At 38.2% G+C, this 20,417-nt stretch overlaps 2 protein-coding genes across 2 annotated transcripts; both read right to left on the bottom strand.

The window, feature by feature from the left end:
* Positions 1 to 7,674: 7,674 nt before the first annotated feature.
* Positions 7,675 to 10,383, bottom strand: tor2a (torsin family 2, member A). Its single transcript, XM_030791967.1, has 5 exons — positions 10,335 to 10,383; positions 9,522 to 9,673; positions 8,907 to 9,082; positions 8,429 to 8,556; positions 7,675 to 7,971 (listed from the first exon to the last, which is right to left on the bottom strand). The coding sequence occupies exons 3-5, from the start codon at positions 9,011 to 9,013 to the stop codon at positions 7,727 to 7,729; spliced, it is 480 nt and encodes a 159-aa protein (XP_030647827.1). The 5' UTR covers positions 9,014 to 9,082; positions 9,522 to 9,673; positions 10,335 to 10,383; the 3' UTR covers positions 7,675 to 7,726.
* Positions 10,384 to 12,191: 1,808 nt separating this feature from the next.
* Positions 12,192 to 17,764, bottom strand: sh2d3cb (SH2 domain containing 3Cb). Its single transcript, XM_030791575.1, has 10 exons — positions 17,720 to 17,764; positions 16,628 to 16,756; positions 15,976 to 16,403; positions 15,544 to 15,623; positions 14,818 to 15,275; positions 14,369 to 14,484; positions 13,861 to 14,032; positions 13,375 to 13,486; positions 12,766 to 12,972; positions 12,192 to 12,421 (listed from the first exon to the last, which is right to left on the bottom strand). Exons 1-10 carry the CDS (start codon positions 17,744 to 17,746, stop codon positions 12,258 to 12,260), a joined length of 1,893 nt encoding a protein of 630 aa, XP_030647435.1. The 5' UTR covers positions 17,747 to 17,764; the 3' UTR covers positions 12,192 to 12,257.
* Positions 17,765 to 20,417: the final 2,653 nt, after the last annotated feature.

The following is a 20,417-nucleotide window of genomic DNA, read 5'->3' as shown; positions in this document are numbered from 1 at the left end:
CTATGCTGGCTTTTCTTCTTCCTCGTCATTGATAGTGTATATTTCAGGGACAATTACTAGACGACCAAAATGCTCTTAAATTAAGAATTCGCAGTGGCAACATAGAGATTATTCGAATCTTTCAGGTTGCCTTTACTTCAAGCAATGCACATAAATGCAATTTCAACAGTTCTCGGTGATAACTCGTTTTTTGGTGATATGTCAAAGCAAGTCGTTGATTAATTTCACAGTTAGGCTGTACTATTGAAAAAAAATAATCTTTTGGTATTCATTCTTGGCGCTTTGTAAAGAATAGGGAATAAACTGTTTCATAATATGTTTGGACAACAGATAGGTTTGACGGATTTAAGTTGCACTTTTTTGATAAACAAAAGGATGAGCGGGTTTATTGTTTTACATGGACAGTCTTTCCTGGACGTATCATACAAAAATAACCTAACTGTAAAATGTTCCTCCTAAGCATGAAAAAGCGCTTGGGATCATGCATGATAAACTCGGCTATTCATGCTATTTTTGGAATTTCTGAAATAGCTGGTCTATGAGTGCGGTCACTGAGAAGACACAAGGAGCTCACGCAGCTGATTGTCCAAACGCAATTCTTGTGAGATGTCACGCGATTAATCAAGAATTGTGCGTGGACATCTGTTGCTGGAGGCTCAGATGCATCTTTTTAACAAACGTGAGAGGCAGTGTAAATTGTTTAAAACGAATTTAAGTATTTAGACTAGTTTTGTGGAGATATTGACAATATCGATAATGTTTCAGGTTATCAGTCAACTCTCATAACTTTTAGCAGATAACTGAGGTTAACTATATTACTGTAAATGTTCATTTGTTATCATGCCTTGTTTATTTTTAAAAACTGCTTGTGTGATATTACATTAGGATTGCAATAGCTTGTTCTTTTGAGATTCATAGTTTGATATTTTTTTCTTGACCATTCCCTAAACTTAAGTTTCAATCTTTAAATGTCAAGTATAGCCTGAAAACAAGATGTAAATGTATTGTTATTCCTTAGATAATTTATTCCATTGACGTTAAAGGAAATACCGGCAGCAAGTACCAAAAGCTTATTTTATTTCATTTCATTTCGTTTTCTTTTATTTCATTTTATTTACTATTAGTTTTCCAGTTGATTTATGACGTTTCAATCGATCTAGATTCTATTTTTGCAAAATTAAATGAGTGTAAAAAGTAACATATGCCCACAGATTTCCAGTTGGTTCACAATTACCATATTATTAGTTTTAGTCAGTAACGTTTGACAAGTCTAAAGCCCCAGTACAGGCAGAGAGACGTCTTATTGTTGATGTGATACGTCAGTTCCTCTGCAAAGATTTTGCGGAATGTAGCGAAAGATCCGGCTTTTGTTATGCTTAATGAAATCGCTTTGAATGCATTTTTAAGCTTTTAAAGTGAACAATACTGGTGAAAGTGTCGAACAAATCGGATTAAATGAGATTACGTATATTTGTTCGGATCATGTTGAAAGGAGCCGTGTTGAATTGAGAAATTTCATTGAATGCGATTTCTCTCAGATGACACTGAATGACTGTAATGACGTGATATATGTATATTTACATCTATTTTAAAATATCCACAAATGTAAGTCGAAACTATAATTATATTCTTTGATCTGCTTATCAGTAAATGACGTCGTGCTAAGGTTAGTGTCTCGGCCTTGATCATGATCAAGGCCGAGACACTAACCTTACTCTCAGTCTGCTGTAGTTGAGGACAAGAGAGATGCCTGGCCACCAGAATAGACATCCTGCACAAATATAAAAAACACTCTTCGTTACTGTTAAGACGGAAGTCTTCAGAACCATGGACAGCACTCTCCTTTCTCATGTAATTCGGAAAATGTTTATCCAACACGTATAGGCCTATACACCTTTAGCGTAATCGAGTTCACATTGATGTTGTTGGCATTGAACTATGGATTTTAAGACATCGTTATACAATGATACCAGCTCACCGTGAATATTTAAACTTATTCACTTGGTTTAGCCTCCTGAACCACCTTTGTCTCACAAAGTGGCAAGGTGCATTTAATGAGTTCTTGTTCTTGTTCTTTTCTTCTCTCTCTCCCTTTTTTTTTTTTTTTTTTTTACATTTTTTATAGCTGTTGGAGAGCCATAATCCCCTGTTTGTGTTCCTCTGTGAATTCACAGACTTTCAGATTGATTGAAGATGGGAAATGATGTCCTGTGTATCCCTTTGCCTTCGTTAAATCTCCAGAGAGGTAATTTTATAGTTACCTTCATAGTTACCCTATACCCATATAGTTACCCTCAGATTAATTCTCAAACTTGAAAAGAGTTTACATAAATGAATCTGTTGAACAGTCAATCATAGAATTCTGAAAGGAACAAGAAAAAGCATTATACTCATCTTTTTGGAGAGTAAACCCATATTTGTGAATACATGGAGAATTAAGGAGAAAAAAATAATCTTTTTTTTATCAGAGATTGAAATTTGAGGTATATTATTTCTGGGTGTATTGGTTCAGTGTTGGTCACTAAGTCCTTATGAATAATTTGGAGAGAATTTAGATAAGGTCATGAATCACATCTTTCTTTTGTGCAAAGCTCTTTTCTTCAGTGTAATAGCAAGGTATTTCTATACTACATGATAGGGTGAAATGGTTGTAGATAAAATGTTCTGTATTTTTTAGATATGGTTCGATGAATCTAGATATTATAAAACCTTTAATCTATAAAGATGCGGAAGTTGTGTTTAATATTTTAGCTCACAGAAATGCTGCAAGTGATTGGCCTGGATATTTGACAATAATTGGTTATGTTGTTGGCTTGCCTATGGTCATTGTTGTACAGAGATTTTCTATAGAGAATATCATAGGACCCATTATTCCCTATTTCATCTTCTGGCACACAATACATAAAATACACATTATATAAAATAATTTTAGAGTGTAATATCTATCACTGGTTATGTAGTAACTGGAAACCATTTTTGAATAAGAACTATTTTGGAGTTCAACAGAAATGAATAAACCAACAATTTAGACTGATCTTAGAACAAAACCAGTCATGTGTGGTCTAAACCTTCATGGCATAACATTGAATAACAGGTAAATTGTTTACCATTTGAGCAGGGACTACAGTTTACATTCAGACAGCATAATCTGCCTGGTTATACTGATTTCAGTTACCATTGATTTGTGTTACTCATAAGATTTTATTTATTGTAATACAAAGATGGATACAATAAGCTGATCTATCCATTTATTTGGGAATTTGGCTTGTTCAGTAATATTTGACCGAGTGCATTTTCTGTGCAGAATATTCCCATTTTTATTCTCGTTTTTTGCAGTCATGTACCATAACATGTACCATATAAACAAACAGTTCCAAAATTAGACTTCCAGTGTTTCGGTTCATGGCTGTTTTGCAGCTACCTGCAGTTTTCTCAGTGTCAGTTGTATTAAACAGCCTAAGATATGGTTTCTCACTGATCAGTATGTAACACTTTTTTTCAGTGTTTTCTCCCACTGAAATCATCCATAGGCCATTCAATATCAGCATGGCAGTAATAATGAGTATAAAATATATTCCCAAGGCTTTTAGTGGAAATTAGGTTTGCAAAAATCTTACAATTAAAATGACAGACTCATTTATATCTTTTCAACTTTTTTGAAACGCACAAGGTTGTCAGAAGGAGAGTGAAGTGAGAAGAAGTGAGAATGGTAATTCTGCTGTGTTAGGAGACTTTGGCGTCATCCTTGTCACCGTCTTAGGCTGCTGAGAATGACCTAATTTATCATCCAGAGAGAAAGTTTGAGAGATGTGGTCATATCCAGGCATTTGAGATTTGGGATTCTCACAGAAAGTGAAGGATTATCAATCATTTCAAGTGAGAAGAAAAGGACAGATTTGGCAGTTTTTTTTCCCCCTCTCCTGTCATTGTGAGGCCCATGTTCCCAAATGGCCACACAGAGGCCAAGGGCATCCCTGGTGCCCCGCCCCCTCTCCCGGCATTCCCCACACCATTCACCCTTTGTTCACCTGTTGTCGTGGAGACTCTACTGCTAGAGAGACCACCCATTGTTGAAGTAAGAACACAAACAGAAATGGCCTACAACCCATGAGAGATCTTACCAGGGCGCAGTGATGGAACCCGATAACTGCTAAAGGCAGGATCAGTTTAGAGAATTTAAAAGTCGGGGATGGAGCACATGAAGTCTGCCAAAAAGGTAGTACCAAATTTCCCCTATTTCCCAAGCTTTGTCTCTAATCCATGGGTATGGGAAAAAAGATTTCTCCTTAGTTAGAACAAAGGGGACTGACACAATTTTACATGGAGAGCAAACAGGAGCCAAAAGTTGAGGTTGTTGCGAACTGTCCCAGATGACTGAGCACCAAAAAAAGGTCCTCACTTTTCGGGACAATGGTCCCGTCGCCTCTGACCCTCAGGACACCCCCCCTCCTCCAGCACTGCCCATCCCTCTCCTGACCCTGGCCATGCAACTGAAAGCCTCATCAGCAATGTAGCTGGCCACATTTACAAGTGAAAGAGACCCAATAATGGAGAGGTTAGGGAGAAAATAAGGAGACAGAGGGGCGCTCACAGATGTTGGGTGTGTGTGTGGGGGGGGGCATTGTTGAGCAAGAGAGTGAGGGAGGTGACACAGTGCCTTTTTAAACCTGATTTAGGATGGACGGATGAATGCAGAGATGACCAAAACAGAGGGGTGACCAAGATTGAGCCGGGTCGCAGACATCATAGAAAGAGCGTGTGAATGAGTGCTTCAAAGGTCAAATTAAAACCACTGGTGGGTGTCTGGATGGGGAGGGGGGGAGGGCGGGAGAGGTAGCCTCCATCCTGCGCTTTTTTTTTTTGTCAGAGCCAATGCTACAGAAAATCCTTTCCTTAAACACCATAAGAGGTAAAGAGGGCACAGCAAGGGACTTGTCTGTTCTTCTACATTTATAGAGAGAAGCATTGATGAAGTTATCACAGCAGGATTTAAGCAAATGGGTTTTGTATGTGGGTAAATAGAGGAAAAAGCCACACATGAAGAATTGAATTCACAATATCAGTTTCCTTTTTCTCCCTGCTTTTAGAACCAACATAGGCAACTGTTTTTTTTTTTAAACCCAGACTCAGTGCAGACTGTTTGCTGTTCAGCTAAACGTCATGTTAAGTCATCTCTTATGACCAGTATTTCTTATATATTACAGGGTAGCCATAATACACCCAAGTGTTAGGTGAGTTTAACATATTATAAGAAACATTCAAATGCCTCCAAATTCAACACAATCATGCAGTTTAATACACACCCTTACTGAAATGTTGTCAACTGCAGTACTGCAGTAAATGTTGACAGTTGCGACAATACTGCAGTAAAGAACATTAGAGGGTCCTAGAGAGCCAGTGGTCTTGCAGAGCATCATTTTAAAACAATGTATATTGGCAAATTGAGCAGCCCTGGATTCTGCCCATAAAAGAGCTTAAAATGAACACTTAACAATATCTGAGAGTTGTGTGTAGTGTCTGAAATATTATAAATTCTACTGCTTTCCTCTTAAACTGTGGAAAAACCTCTATTGTCCCGTTTCGAGGAGGTTAAGTGGGCTGATTCTTTGAGTGGAGAATAACACCAGTCCTTCTTCAGCATTTCTTTACACACAAGCCTTACTGATAATGAGGCTGGTGAAGACTCTACCATCACATTACCTCAGTACAAAGCTGTGATGGACTTCAGAAGCAAATTCACACACTTACCAGTGATACAGATTATCACACTCTGATTTCAGGACATATAACAAAATGGTGTTTCATACTGTATCAAGTCCAAAAGCATTGCTCCTTTCAAATGATACTAATAATACATAAAAGAGGAAGAATAAATGAAGACTGGGAGGAAGTCACATGAATGCAGACCAGACATGACAGTTTATTTCAATGTAAGCATTACATGCATTGAGTTCATGGAATTGGACACGACCGGTGAATTACTACTGACCTTCAGATGTTCAAGGTCACCTGGACAGTCCAGTGAAGCACCTGAGAAACACTGAGATCTGTCAACACTTCTGCTAAAAAGCTGATGGACAAACCTGGAATAAAGTGCTTTGACTGACATTCTGGAAAACTGTTCACTGTTATCATTGCAAAACAACTTGGTGAAACGTGACTATAAAGCATAAAACAGAAACTGGTTGCCAGGAAGAAAAGAAAGATGATAAAAAAAAATAAAGATGAAGGTTATAGTATTTCAAAAATTCAGTTGATTATTCCTACTCTGCTGTGCAAACAAAATCAAGGACAGAACCAGTATGATTTCCATTGTGCATACTAACACATCTTTTGATTGCAGCTGAATAGTCCTTAACTTCATTGTGAATAAGGAAACAGAAGCTGCTCGCAATAAGGCATGAAGAGAGAGGAAAAAATCCTTTTCCTGTCTAGGTCAGCTTTCTTGTACAATATTACCTCAGGCCAAGTTTTTTCAAAGCATAATTACATTAAGACCACCCCCGCCCCCCCCAACTGATTTGAAGCAGAATAATTTCCTCCAGAGAAGTCAAGAATTTCAGCTAACAGAGGAGACCTTGAGTTTCTTTTCAAGATACATCAGATGAGACGTCACTTTCCTGTATACAACACATTCACAAATAACATCTTATATTTAAATTACTTCAAATTGGCACAGTGTGTCCAGCTGCCTGCAAACTACACACCCTGACTCAATGTCTACCAAATTAGGGTGGCACTGGAAGTCCTAGGCTTTAGAATCCCTTAAAACAAGTCACTCCCCTCATAAATGCAAACATTTTCTGTTGTGCTTAAAACAACAACAACACTGCCATTAGTCCATCAGAGCAATGCCTTTCTCAACCCAGTTATATGTCTGTTATGTCTTGGACATGTCCAGTCTGTACCATTTGGCCTGCTGCCACTGATTATGAGAGGTAGGCTCACTGGCACAAGTAGAAAGTAGCAGCTTTGTTGTTACTGAAATAGTATAGTATTTACTACCTCTGAATGTGTATATCACACACAGGTAGTATCATTTTTTATACTGTGTCATTTAAAAGACACGTAAAATAATTGAGATAGTAAGTAAATTGTTGCCCAGTCACATTAACGCCACCACTGTGGTGTCACAGTGTAAAATAATGGATAAAATAATTAAAATAATGAGACAGAAATGATGACAAATGTTCTCTAGTAGCTCGATTTTTGGGTCATTAAGATTAGACACTGCTGCCACCTACTGGCGCTAAGGGCAAAACATGAAAGGTTTTAAAAGACACGCCAAAAGAAAAAAAAAATGTCCGCATGAAATAAATAATTTAAATGTCTTCATTACACATCGACAAGATGTCAAAGATATTTAAAAAAAAACAACAACAAACTAATAGACTTGTTAAATCACAACACCACACAAAGTCGATGCTGATTAATGATATGCTAGATCGTTGGCGATCTTTTTAACGTCTTCCTCCAAAGCTGCATATGACTAGCAACGATATGTTCTTTCTCTCAGTTGGTTCCTAATGATCTTAACCCCGCCTGCGAGGTCTTGAGTGATTGGCTGAGGGACCAATCGTCTTTCTGGGGTCGACAAAACCCAGCGTTCCACGACACAGCTAGGACATTAAGGCAAACATCTCAGACCTTGCTGTTAATCTCAGCTGGGCTAGTCCAACCCCCCCCCTTGTGGTCCTGGGATCTTCAGTTAGGCTTTATGTAACCTTCAAAGGAAAAGGTTGACTTTGGCAGGCACCAATTTGCAGCCGGTACTGGAAAAATATTGTCCGTTCTCAGGTTTGTAGGACACCGCTCCCCCAACTGCCTCTGCCACGTCTGTGCGCTGGCACTCCCCGCGTTGGCATAGCTCTCTCTGGGCACAACGCTCGATGTGGCGCCGACACAGAGGCAAGAATGGCACGAAGCTGGTGATTAAGTTCTCAGGGATAATCCTCGACTGGTAAAAGCCACCTAGATAACAGGGTTCATTAAAACAGATACATAAATAAATAAATAAAATCATATCATACGGCTTTGAAATGCAGAACTCTAGAACCACATTAACTTTCGTTTTGGTGCCGAGAAGAATATGTGTGAAAGCTCTATACTGAACACAGAACAAGATATCACAAATGATAAGAGTTCATGTGTAGTAAAAAAAGATACTTATAATGCTTGATTGTAATGTGCATAAGGTTTTCTTCTGGTAACTCTCAGTATCATTCAACAAGACTTAAGGTAGATTTTGAGCCTCATACTGCATAGATATTTCTTAATTTTTTTTTTTTTTAATTAAACTTGATCCATGTCTATAAAAATCATAAAAATCTCTTAAAATGACTCAAAAGCCCCACATTTCCTCCTATTCCAGGTGAGATCTTACTCTGGAGGGTGAGAGGGTGTGTGTGTGTGTAACAGTAAAACTCACTGTTTTCATTATTGAACACAGCCTCTGCTATATCCTTCTCTAGCTCTTTTAACTTGATCTCCTCTCTGTCCCGTCCCTTCTGTCGACTCTCCAGAGCCGCCTTGTTTATCACCTCCTGCCCTGCAGTGCTGGGAAAGAAAGCACCGTCTCATTACAAGTGAGGAAAAGAAAACATCAACCATCACACTTCTGTAAAGTATTTACAGCTGCTGTCAAAGTATGCAAGTTTCTTCATCACTAAGGTTGATCATTCGCAGTGCCTTGGTTGTCAGAGGCTTTTAATGTTTCGAACCCATGAAATTAAAGGTTTTTTTTTTTTTTTTTAGACAAATTCTTTTTGAATGCATTTGATTTTTTAAACTATATTTTTCTGTCATGGTTTGCACCAACACATCACCGTCTCCTGAGGGTCATCTATACATAATGCTATGACTCCTGACGGCCATGGGGAAGAACAGGTCATCTAGTCATTTTTTACCTTATAAAGACATATATAGCCTTTCGATAATTGGTCTGAAACACCACGTGGGAGGGGCCAAGGAAAGGTTCCAGAACATCAATCAGACCAGGCGGCATGTTCTCCATCTCGTCAAAAATAAAGATGGACCGGGCACACGTTGTGAGATTACCCTCCACCCAGCGTTTGAGGTCTGACTGTGAACGGAAACGTCTATCTTTACAATAAGCCTGTCTTATACATTTTGTCATAAACACTCATCAATAACAGTTCACTGAATTAAGAGTCACAACAAATACTGGTTCATTTGTCATATTCAGACATACATCTCTTTGATACTATCATCATCAAATAATATGCAATAAACAGTTTAGCGTGAATGTGTTTCTGAACATATCTTAACAAATGTGTCCAATTTACAGCATCTAAAAAACAGGATCAGCATCAAAATACTTAAGACCATTATATTATATAAGACTATTGACAATGTATGAGCAGAGGTGAGGAGGCAAATGGTCATACCCTGTATCGCCGTACTCGGTCACGTAAGGGAAAGTGTAGTGTTGGCACAAACTGATGAATATAAGGACTTCCCATACCTGATCCATACAGGTGTCTGCCCAGCATTGTGCTCACCAGAGTTTTGCCTGTACCTGATGCCCCGTGGAACGACAGCACGAGGGGCCTGTCAGGGTTTTCTTTCTGAAGGAAATTTGCCACTGTCTCAGAGACAATATCCTGAGCCAAGTGCTGTCCATAAAGATTTTTATAAAGGTCCCACTCCAACCCTAGAACAGAGGACAGGTAGGGCACAGGACAGATGACGTGGGCGGGGATGTTTCAGAGTTCAACAAAAAAGATTAACAGTGTTGCTATTCCATAGTCAAGAATTTTACTGTAAAATTTTACTGAAGTTATCTGAACAACTATAAGCTATCTTTCAGACCTAGCTATCTCTCTGAATCTGCAGGTTAAGTCATTTCGTATATAGTAAGAGTTAACATACATAGTCTCTGTGGCTGCCCACTGTCCTGTGACTATACAAAACGTCAAAACAACCACGATTATATTATAGAATTAATTACTCCAATTTTAGTTCAAAAGGGCGCTTGACAAAGCGTACAAGGAGCAAAGGCATACTTTGCTTTTACATTAGCTAGACAGCTTCTTTGCTAGCTAAAATATTCCAAGTGATACTAAGTTGCTAGCAAGGTAGCGAACTTAATTTTGAAAGGCGACAGAGACACCTGCTACAGAATCAGAAAGAAATAAAACAAAAAGGACTCATATTGGCGATCTTGTCATCACCCTGCAATTGGCTTGAATCAAAACGTATAGAATGATCTGTCTACACCCCATAATCCGGGTAGTATATGACAACTTGCTGTTTAGCTAACGTTGAAGCCACAAGAACGATTAGGCTACTCACACAGCTCCTTGTCCTCTTACCTTTTAAATTAGGTTTAAAATCGCAGTCACAGCTGTCAGATATTGTACAAAATATCTGTTTCATCTCAAAAGACTTGACAACTGAAGCACAGCATAAAAAAAAGAATATAGACAGCATTGTCATTTCTCCTGGTAACAGCTCCATTGGAGGTTCCTCTTTCTTGGTGGGACTATTGCCACTAGAGGCATCAACTGTAGTTTGTTGCAGTCGTTATTGGCTGCACGTAGAGGGGCATCATGATCTAAGAAAAACTACAACTCCCGTGATGAATAAAGAGCTTCAGGAAAAGAAATTTACAGTGGTCAACCGCACTGAATGGTGTGTTCAAATTTACGCGACCGTAAATAGTAAGGCACACCTGAAGCAGCGGGAATGAGACGTGAACAATAGGTTATTTTGGCCCATCTATGCCGTGATTGCAATATGAACTAGCACCACGTGAGCGGTTAGTGCTTATGACGTGGGAACAATCAGTTTTTTCAAGCATGATGTTTTAGGTCAATGTTTTAGGTCAGGTTTTATTATTGTGTATATATTTATACTATTTGCCGAATCTCTGTAGTGACGGACACTACAATGTACTGTTTTTTTGTTTCATTTCATGGTAGTATTTGGAATGAAAGAAAATGACTTTATGTTCGTGGTACACTTGTTGTCCTCATCTATAGCCCCCCCTCCCCCTTTTTTTTCTCTCCACCACAAACCAGGGGGGTATTCTAGAAAGCGGGTTTAGTGAAAACTCAGTTAGTTAACTTAGAGTAAGTAGTAACCTCCTAATGGAAGAGCCCTATGGCGTCATTCTCCTAAGAAAACAAAGCCATAGGTCTTTTCTGTTAGAAGGTTTACAACTTGCTCCAAGTTATCTAACTCAGAGTTTTCACTAAACCCGCTTTCTGGAATACTCCCCTGAGCCTCTCCATTGTGAAGTCTGATTTAGGCCTCCGATCATGGATCCCAGGTCTCCTCTGCTCCTTGATTTTGACAATACCAGTTCCATTATGTTACATCACATGCACATTATATTGTTATCATTTAACTTGAGCTAATATCTGTTAAATTCAGTAGTCTATTCAAGTGGTATCATTATGGATTTTTAACAAGTGCACAGTGTAAAACTGTACTCAAGAATCAAGAAAAATAAGTAAATATCAAACAATATTAAATATCAAACAATATTTTCTCATAGAATGTTGCAAATTAAAGAAATGTATTTTTAAAAACTTGAATAAAAGCACAATATTTACAAAATGCCAAATAAAATCTAAATACTGATAATGCTACTACAATATGCATGTATGTAATAAGAATATCAAATGTTTTCTTAACAAAACATAAAGAACTAGGCACAACATAATGTTTGTCATTGCAAAGTTATAAACATGAGTAAACAAATCATTGATTCAAATGGGGTTTATTTATCCATAGAAATGCACTGTCAGAATTGCACAAATGAGAAAAATGAACTTTTGTCTTAACAAAGGTACCAGGCATCATAGCAGCTTATATTAAATTAAATGATCTTGTTCTTGTATCTGTGATATAAAGTGATGATGATTTACAGAAATGCATAAGACATGAACATATATATATATTAAGCCTCTTATTTGTCCATTCATAAATAAATGAGAATGTTAAGGTCTTTTATTTTAAATTTCACAGTCAGTTAACATTAATCTGGTTAGCATAGAAACACTGCATATAATAAAGATGAAATTATATTAGACAATGAAATCTCTGTAGGATGTTAATGTAAAGAATCATCCTAGAATTCTATATCTACATTATTAGGTCTATAGGGAACATTAACAAAAAGTAAAAAAAGAAAGAAAAAAGGATAAATAAACAGACTAAAAAAACTGTACAGTCATTACATAGTACGTTATGTATTGCTTTAGGGACATGAAGAAAAGGGAACTTGACTGTCAGTGTGGAGGGGGCTCCAGCCTGTTTGACAGTGCTGTCAAGACCTTGTCAAATTTATCGTACCGTTCTTCCCTGTTCTTCTCTGCCCCACAGCTCCCCCACAACAAACGCATCTGGAAGTCTGTGAGAAACACTTCCAGAACATCTGGCTGTTCCACAAACCCTGTAGATCACAATAACAAACATGTAGTTCTTCACTTTGTTCCAAAATACAGCTCTAGAAAACACAGTTTGTCAGTTTATATCATTATACCCAGAGAGTGGGTATAATGATAATATGATGGTGGCTTGACTTAATAAGAATGAAAGTACACGGTTTGATGCTTTTTTTCTGCCGTATATTAAAATGAGTAACGGTTTGAGTCTCAGTAACTACACTACTAATAATTAAAACTTTTATTTTTCTGTTGTTCTACTGATGTAATAAAACAGAAAAAAAATAACTACAAAGCAGACTGCATTTTAGTCATTGTGTATGACATACATATACACATAAAACCCCTTTACCATGTAGCTTGGTCTCTGCATTGGAACGGAAGATCAACCCATGACTGGCAATAGTGCGAGCAGCATTCAGATGACTTAAGAGTGACTCCACTCCAATATCCAGATTCTCCCAGGGTTCTGCTCCCTCCACAGACACCACTGTCCTCTCCATGAGGGACAAAAGTGGCTGAACATGAGGGAAAGTTGTGTCTGAGGGTTCCCAGGACTCTACATAATAGAAACAAATTGAGCCTTGAGGCGCCAGGATGACTGCATGACACATCACTCATCTAACAATTTAAATATCTGAGAAAGCTCGGTGAATTTGGGAAATGTTACATGATGATATTCTGAGAACCAGCTGTTCATGGGTTTTCTTTAAACTCCCACACCTATGAAACATTTGCAAAACATTCAAAGAATATTATATGCAAAGCATATCCTAGTCCAAAAACATTGTTGGAATATCTGTAAAATGTTTCGGTCCTTGCTGGTTTAATACTAAACTTAGCACTAATTTAGTGCGGACCAAACTAATATTTCACCGACAGTCCCCAGTAGTTGAGTGCTCTGTTAAGATATTGGATCTGTGATTAAGGTAAGAATGAGATTCTCTTGAGTGTGTTATACCTTTTCCATAATTCAGATTCCTCAAAAAAGGTTTAAGGCATTTTTCATACTGAACAGCACTGTCTGTGTGTCTCTGACGAAGAGTCATCCACGTCTTGTCCAGTCGTGAAATCTAAAGTAAGATGAGAGAGAAAACTAGAGTCAAGGCTTACCTGTTTCCCTGACCCTGTTTCTGTCACACATGAGTGTTGAAGAACATTATTTGGGTCAAAATTGTAAAAGGACACACTCTTTTTCTGCACATTAATCTACTACTGATTACTGATTATAATTACTGATTATTATTAATTTTATTTATCCACTAAATGTTGAGAAGTCCCTCCTGAACAGTATGACATTTGCAGACCTCAGTCAACTTGATTTTATCAATCCAACTCCAAGAAGGTAATATCATTTTGGCGAACAGAGGTCTAGCATGCTACTCCAAATTAGTTCTCAAAAATGTTACTCAAAAACAAACTTTAGTAAACTTGTTTAGCTCTGTACCTGAGGGAGTTCCAAAGTTTTCATGACTGCAGTAAAACCAAACAGATTGCCCACGGTGTCCCTGAGCTCAGTGGCAAGTTGGATAATTTTGTGTATCAGAGCAGCTCTCTCCTCAATGTTACCTGTGCAACCTAGCAGCTCAACAGCCAGCATGACTGACAAGGTGTGGGATCTGTGGAGATGAATGAAGATTCTTTGGATATCCAGCAATATGTCTGAGGTATTGCCTGTGGCAGGTGTTAACTCTGAGACCATTTTAACAATATACCATGCCACAACCACTAAGACTAAATTCACACACTGAGTAATTTAATATAATGAGAGAATTCAAGAGTTTTCATCCTGGTACAGGTGTGTACTATTATACTGATATAATGGGAAAGAATAAAAATGACTAAATGTGCTTTTTCGAGTAAGCTTTGAAAAAAAAAAATCAGACTTTTGGGTAACTAGGATTGGACTACAGTTCAGCTGTTGGATTTAGTTTAACACTGAGTTCATGCCAAACCTCTCTATCAAGTCTTGCCGGAGATGGTGTCCATGAGGGAGAGTCAGCAACTCCAGTCCACAGCTCACTCCCATTCTACAGGACATCTTCTCAGTCGCATCTGTTATTCCAGCGACCTGAAAACAATGTCATCAAAGCATCCTCATTATTATTATTATTATTATTATTTATTTATTTCAAAATATTCCATGATATTTCCTCTGTACCCTAGATAAGGGGTAGATCATCCCACCTACAGAGTCACAAAATGTGCAGTCTTTTGTTCAAACCCCTAATCTACACACTTGACCCACCAAACACCTTAGATTTGGATGGGCCTCAGGTCCTTCATTAACTTGAGAAGGACTGGTCCAAATGCCTGCATTCCCCACATCTTTTTAGGAGATGTGGGGTATGCAAGGAGATCTTGCTTTAAAACTACACAGAACACCAAAAAAAAAAAAACATACCATGCAGTCAATCTTAGTAATGTGCAAGGCTATAGTCTTGGTGTCAACTTCAACGAGCATCTCCTTGACCCTCTTCAGGAGTCTTGTCTCTAAGGGCTTATTCTCAGAGGGCAGTAATGATGACTGGTACTTGCAGGGTCTGAAACTAGATGTTGCTTCTTCCATAGGAGGGATAAAATAATCCTTATTCTCCTCCCTGTTGCTCAGAGCCTGTTTGTCCTTTCCAGTCCATGCATTCTCTCCACGGCCGAGGACAGGTAGCTGTGGGCCTGAACTGATCATGCTTTTGTAGTGTTCTGAGTTTGTGTGAGGACCAGAAAAAACAATGTCCGTTGGGTTCATATAAGAAACAGCACTGGAGTTGGGAGCCGTGTCAAGGTGCATAGACGTTTGCAGACCAGGTGAAGATGACACTATGACAAACTTCCTGTTGCCTAAATGCCTCTTTTGCTGAGAACCTGCAAAACAGGAAACAACACACACTATTTCAAGTGACCAGTTTCTGTTACTCAAATGCTAAACAGATGCTACAGAAACAACCATATCAAAGTTAAGAAACAGCTACATAAAGAGGACAGGTACGGATAAATCCTTAAACAGAAAATTTACTCAAGTTTTAATTGCTTTCTTTCATTCACATCAATTGAATTCTTCTCGCGAACTTGACATTTAAGAATGCATTTAGGGGGATACATCTCCACAGAAGGAGCAGATAACTGCACTTACGTGAATTGAACTTTGTTGAGGAGGGAGAGAATGCTCCATCTGGCTGCTCCACATCATCACTATGCCTCCTAACTTCTTCCCTGTGGTAAACAAGGAGACAAGGCCTTGGCTTTTTACTTACAGTGCATCTAGCTGTTGGACATTTATTGTTAATGTACACTTACTCATGAAAACTTACTGATGAAACCCTGTAATAGGGTCCCATATTAAATACTTGCTTAAACATTGCAACACATTTCTGGCTGAAAATAAAGATTGCTTTTTTGAACAATGCTAACAACTGCTACAAACACTTTGCGTAACATTTAAATTTTTAAGCAATAATAATATTTAATAACACTTAAAATGAATGAAAAAAGTACTTCATCCGCATAAAGATGATTTGAACCACAAATATAAATTGATGAAGGAGGAGCAGAGGATTCTTCTAACCTATTTGGACTTATGTCCATTGGTAAAATCTCCGTCAGACTGACGCTCCGCCTCTTCTGGCTTCCCGTATGTTTGCTTAGAGGCTTCACTGGAGTCTCTTTAGGACTGGTCAATGCATATGAGGCCTCCACGTACCACAGTGGGAGAGAGCGGTTCACAGGCGAACAGATGTAAGCACCACTCTGTTGGGTCACTGGTTTTCGGTTATCAAGAAGAAACTGTACCAGTGCAGGCACAGAATCAAAGGTTTCTCCATCCAAGGTGTATCGCACCTGAGTGTAGGTGTCATTGGATTTCACCAGAACCTTGCTGATTTGGAAGTGCAGTGTTTTTCGGTTCCAATGGCTGGTAAGTACATAGTCTCCCATGCTCATGAGGGAGTCGTGGATTAAGAAGTCCCCGTCATGCTTAACAAGGGTCTCTGACACCTAGACATCAAAAATAATCTGTATTATGAAAGCGCATCCCTTTTCAAAGATACTGGTAAAACCACAGAACTCAGACATTTGCAATATGTCGTAATAAGAGGGAAAAATTATCCACTGAGGAAATTAGAAAGGCAAATATAATAACTCTTAACTGGCAGGAATGGAAAAGAGTACCCAAATAGACAGATGCAAATTTAAGGCAGGTGAAGTTGGCCATTACTCACTTTCCAAGGAATACGGCCATGATACCAGCCGTGACTTAGCAAACTGTTCCTGTTTAGCTTCAGTTCTTCCTCCAACAGTTTCTGTAGTTTCTCAGATGGGCATTTCAACAAGCTTGTCTCCTTAGCAAACTACAGAAAATAGAGAAAAGCTATTAACCTCCGTTAAAATTTAAAGAACAGCAAACATTTCCCAGAAATTCTTGTTATTTATAGCCACTGAAGAAGAAGCAAGAAACACATTAGGAGGCCTGTAACAATCTCTATGCTGCCTGCATAGCAACACTGTCTTTCCCACGCTGGAATTACAAGATGTACGGTCACAGTCAGTTGTTACGGTGACATCATTGTGTTACAGTGCTTAATGGCACAGTTCATCACACCAGCGATAGGTTATCCTTGACAACTTGTCATAGAAGTACAATACAAGTGGAATTAGGGCCCCAAGTACTGAATCAAAGATATATTTGTGTTGGTCTATGTGCAACAGTGTTTTTAATTTTTTGGTGACTTGGATGATTACAAACAAGTCTTTGATAGAGCTTGGTAAGAGCAAGCAACAGCCAAATAACACATTTTCAGTTTGCCACCTATTCTGTACATGCCGTTAAGAATCAGACAGTTATATGGTTAGTCTTAAAGTAAGGAATTCAAATATAAAAAAGGACACTACACCATACCCCAGCTAAACTTAAAGAAACAACTATTTTCAAAGTCGTTTGTTGCCTATAGCAACCCACTGTGCCTGCAACTATTCTCATGAGATGGGCATGGTGCCAAGTTGCTTTGTGCTACCCATTCAAATTTAATTAGAGCTTGACTAGTGAACTCAACACTATTCTCTGTTTGCCTTAATGATGATATTACAACAACCGCACAACACAGAGGGAAAAAAAGAATTTTCACTAATGAGTTAGATAAACGAAATATAAAACAATAACAGACATGATACCATGACAATGAGCTGTTTTTTTTTCCTGAAAAGCTATGAAAAACTGACCATTAGCATTACAGTCTGGTAAAGAGCATTTACATCAGTTCTGCCCCAGACACTTGACATTCTTTAATGAATAAATAAAGGGGGTACATTCTTACCTGTACATATTCCCCTCTATTTTCCATTGAGTCAAAACAGCTGAAAATTGAACAGAAAAAGTAATCAATTTGAATTGAAATTTTTAACAAGGCATAGATCTGGATACACAACTTGGATTGCAGCATCACCTAAATTCCAGTTAGTACTAAACTGACTCAGAAAGCACATTGTTTTGATGTCCATGAGACTGTGGCTGAACTCATAGGCTTATACGGTCAGTGAACTGGCACTGGTAACTCCATAACAACAGCAATAACAACAACAAAAACAACAACAACAATCATCATCATCATCATCATCATCATCATCATATGTGAGCAGTAAGTACTATTGTGTCTGTGCATCCCACTTGAAATTGGGTTGTTTGTGCTCAGGCTACAGTGGCAATACATGTTAAAGTGCATATGAAGTTTATAGGAACAAACATACAAATTTAAAAAGTGGGGTATACTCTTCTTACTTCATCTACATACATAGCAAGATATACATGTTTGTCTTGTATGAAAGTTCTGCTAATAGACACACTGTCCACATATGTTAGCATGCCAGGTGGCTGCAGGACAGGAAATGGGGTTTAAATGTGCTTCTCCTTCCCATGACCATCCGTCCTTGGTGGATTTGGAGAGTGACTATTACATAATGCAGTGCATTTATAGCTCATGATTGTAACAGTAGACATATGCAGCTACACCTAAAATCAGTCTGTACTCTACTATACAAGAACCCTCCTCCAACCAGACTGCTTTCCTACATTCCTGCTGTCAGTAGGATATCAGCATTCTGCTTTTGTTTATTTTCTATTATCAGTTCAGTGTATATACCTTACGTAACATCTTACCACTGTTTTTTTTAAAATGTGAAATGCTTTTATTCCAGGCAAAAAGTAAAACTGTTAACTGTTACTAGGCAGAAGCAAGCACACTCACACACCCTTTCAATTAACTGTACATGTACCGTATAAACATGTGATGCACCTGTTCAAGATGTGTCTCAAATACTGATACACTTACCAAGACCACATACCAAAAATACTTGAGAGAAAGCTTTAAACTGTCAATACGGATCACCTCCGTCTGGCAGATCTCATATTTTTGTAGCATTACAATGGCTATATAACTGATGCTGCTAAAATATAACTTAATGATGTAGAACACGCCTTCTGACCTATAAAACGTTTAAAACTTTGATAAAGTTTGGAATAGATCCTACCAGGAAGCATTAATCGCCAAGGTCATCCTCTTCTAGAATAAACAAAAACTGTTCCAGCGGAAACGCATTTGTCATCAGACATTTTAAATTCAAAATATTCACTGAATGTGAAGAATTCGTTTGAAAGTCTATAGCGTGTCATGCGCTGAGAGAGAGACGCTCACATCCAAACTAAACACGTCGCCAACTACAGCTGGTGTGACAGCCCATCGTAACTTAGCACTCCTTAACTCAAGCCACATTGGAGCACAGAATGTCTGCAGGCTTAGTACAAAAACACATTTCTAAGGAACCAAGTTACATAATGGCCAGACTCTCCACCCAATTCTCAGCTCTCCCAGATTACGACAAACAACATACCACAGCACGGTTTCTATCTTCAACTTCCTTTTAAAATTCATATAATTACAAATTAGCCGACACAAATACACTTTAATCATTTCTTTAATGACTTATCTTTTATGACGGAGAACTATATGCTTGACACTCACTGCTTTTCATGGGGCAGAACATTACATTTTATTCGCATACATATTTAGAGGTGCCCTTCAACAACTTGATAAGAAAAGACTAATATCTACAGCTTTTTAACGATGTGATGAGCCCATCTCAAGTGGTTTAGACATGTCATAAGACGAATTGGAGGTTTCGCTCCGTCACTCTTTGCACCGCGTCACACAAAGCGCTCTGATCGAGTTTCCCCTTTTGATTTCCATCTGAGTAACATTCTCATTTTGTCGAGTGCTGTTCATTGTATTGCACATTTTCTCTCTATGTTGTTTCGAAAGATTCTAAATATCCTCAGCTTCAATGACGGGAAAATAAACATGAATTTGAACTTAACGGGACTGAACAGAAAAATCCTAACATCAGTCAAACTCATTAACTAGCTTATGTTTGCCAATATTAATCACAATTACACCATACTCGTATAAAAATGCTCACAAATGTGTCATGAGCTGCCACAGAGCTTAACCACAAAATTCTAACAATGCTAGTCATGGTCCTTTCAGTTGCATGTGTGGTCGTCAGCTATGCAATTCAAATGAGCCTTGAGAGGTCAATGTCATCAGTCAGTACATTGTAAACTGTCCATGAATAGAAAGCATTTAATCCATTAGAATGAACATTTATGCTGTGACTAAAACTGAATGAATGTCTCACTTATTTTTAATTTCAATGATGTTGTTTTACACAAATACATACAATGAGTGAACTGTTGCAGCCACTGAACATCTCGGCTGTTCTCATGGAATATGCAGAGACTAAGGCAGAGTTAAACTGAACGCAGCACTAGCGAAAGGCAAGCGTTAGTCTCCACAGTAAAACTGAAATTTTGCGGTACCCTTCGAAAATGACGCGGGAACGACAAGGATACTGACTAGTGCAGGATGTATGCATGGGGGCTTTGTCATAAAAATAAAAATAAACCAAAATAAATAAATAAATAAAATAAAGCTAGCAAAATGTAAAATAAAAATAATAACT

This window comes from Chanos chanos, chromosome 14 (genome assembly GCF_902362185.1).
Source record: "Chanos chanos chromosome 14, fChaCha1.1, whole genome shotgun sequence".
Classification (NCBI taxonomy): Eukaryota; Metazoa; Chordata; class Actinopteri; order Gonorynchiformes; family Chanidae; genus Chanos; species Chanos chanos.
The sequence above is the reverse complement of the archived record's forward strand: the minus strand, read 5'-3'. Positions and strand labels throughout refer to the sequence as shown.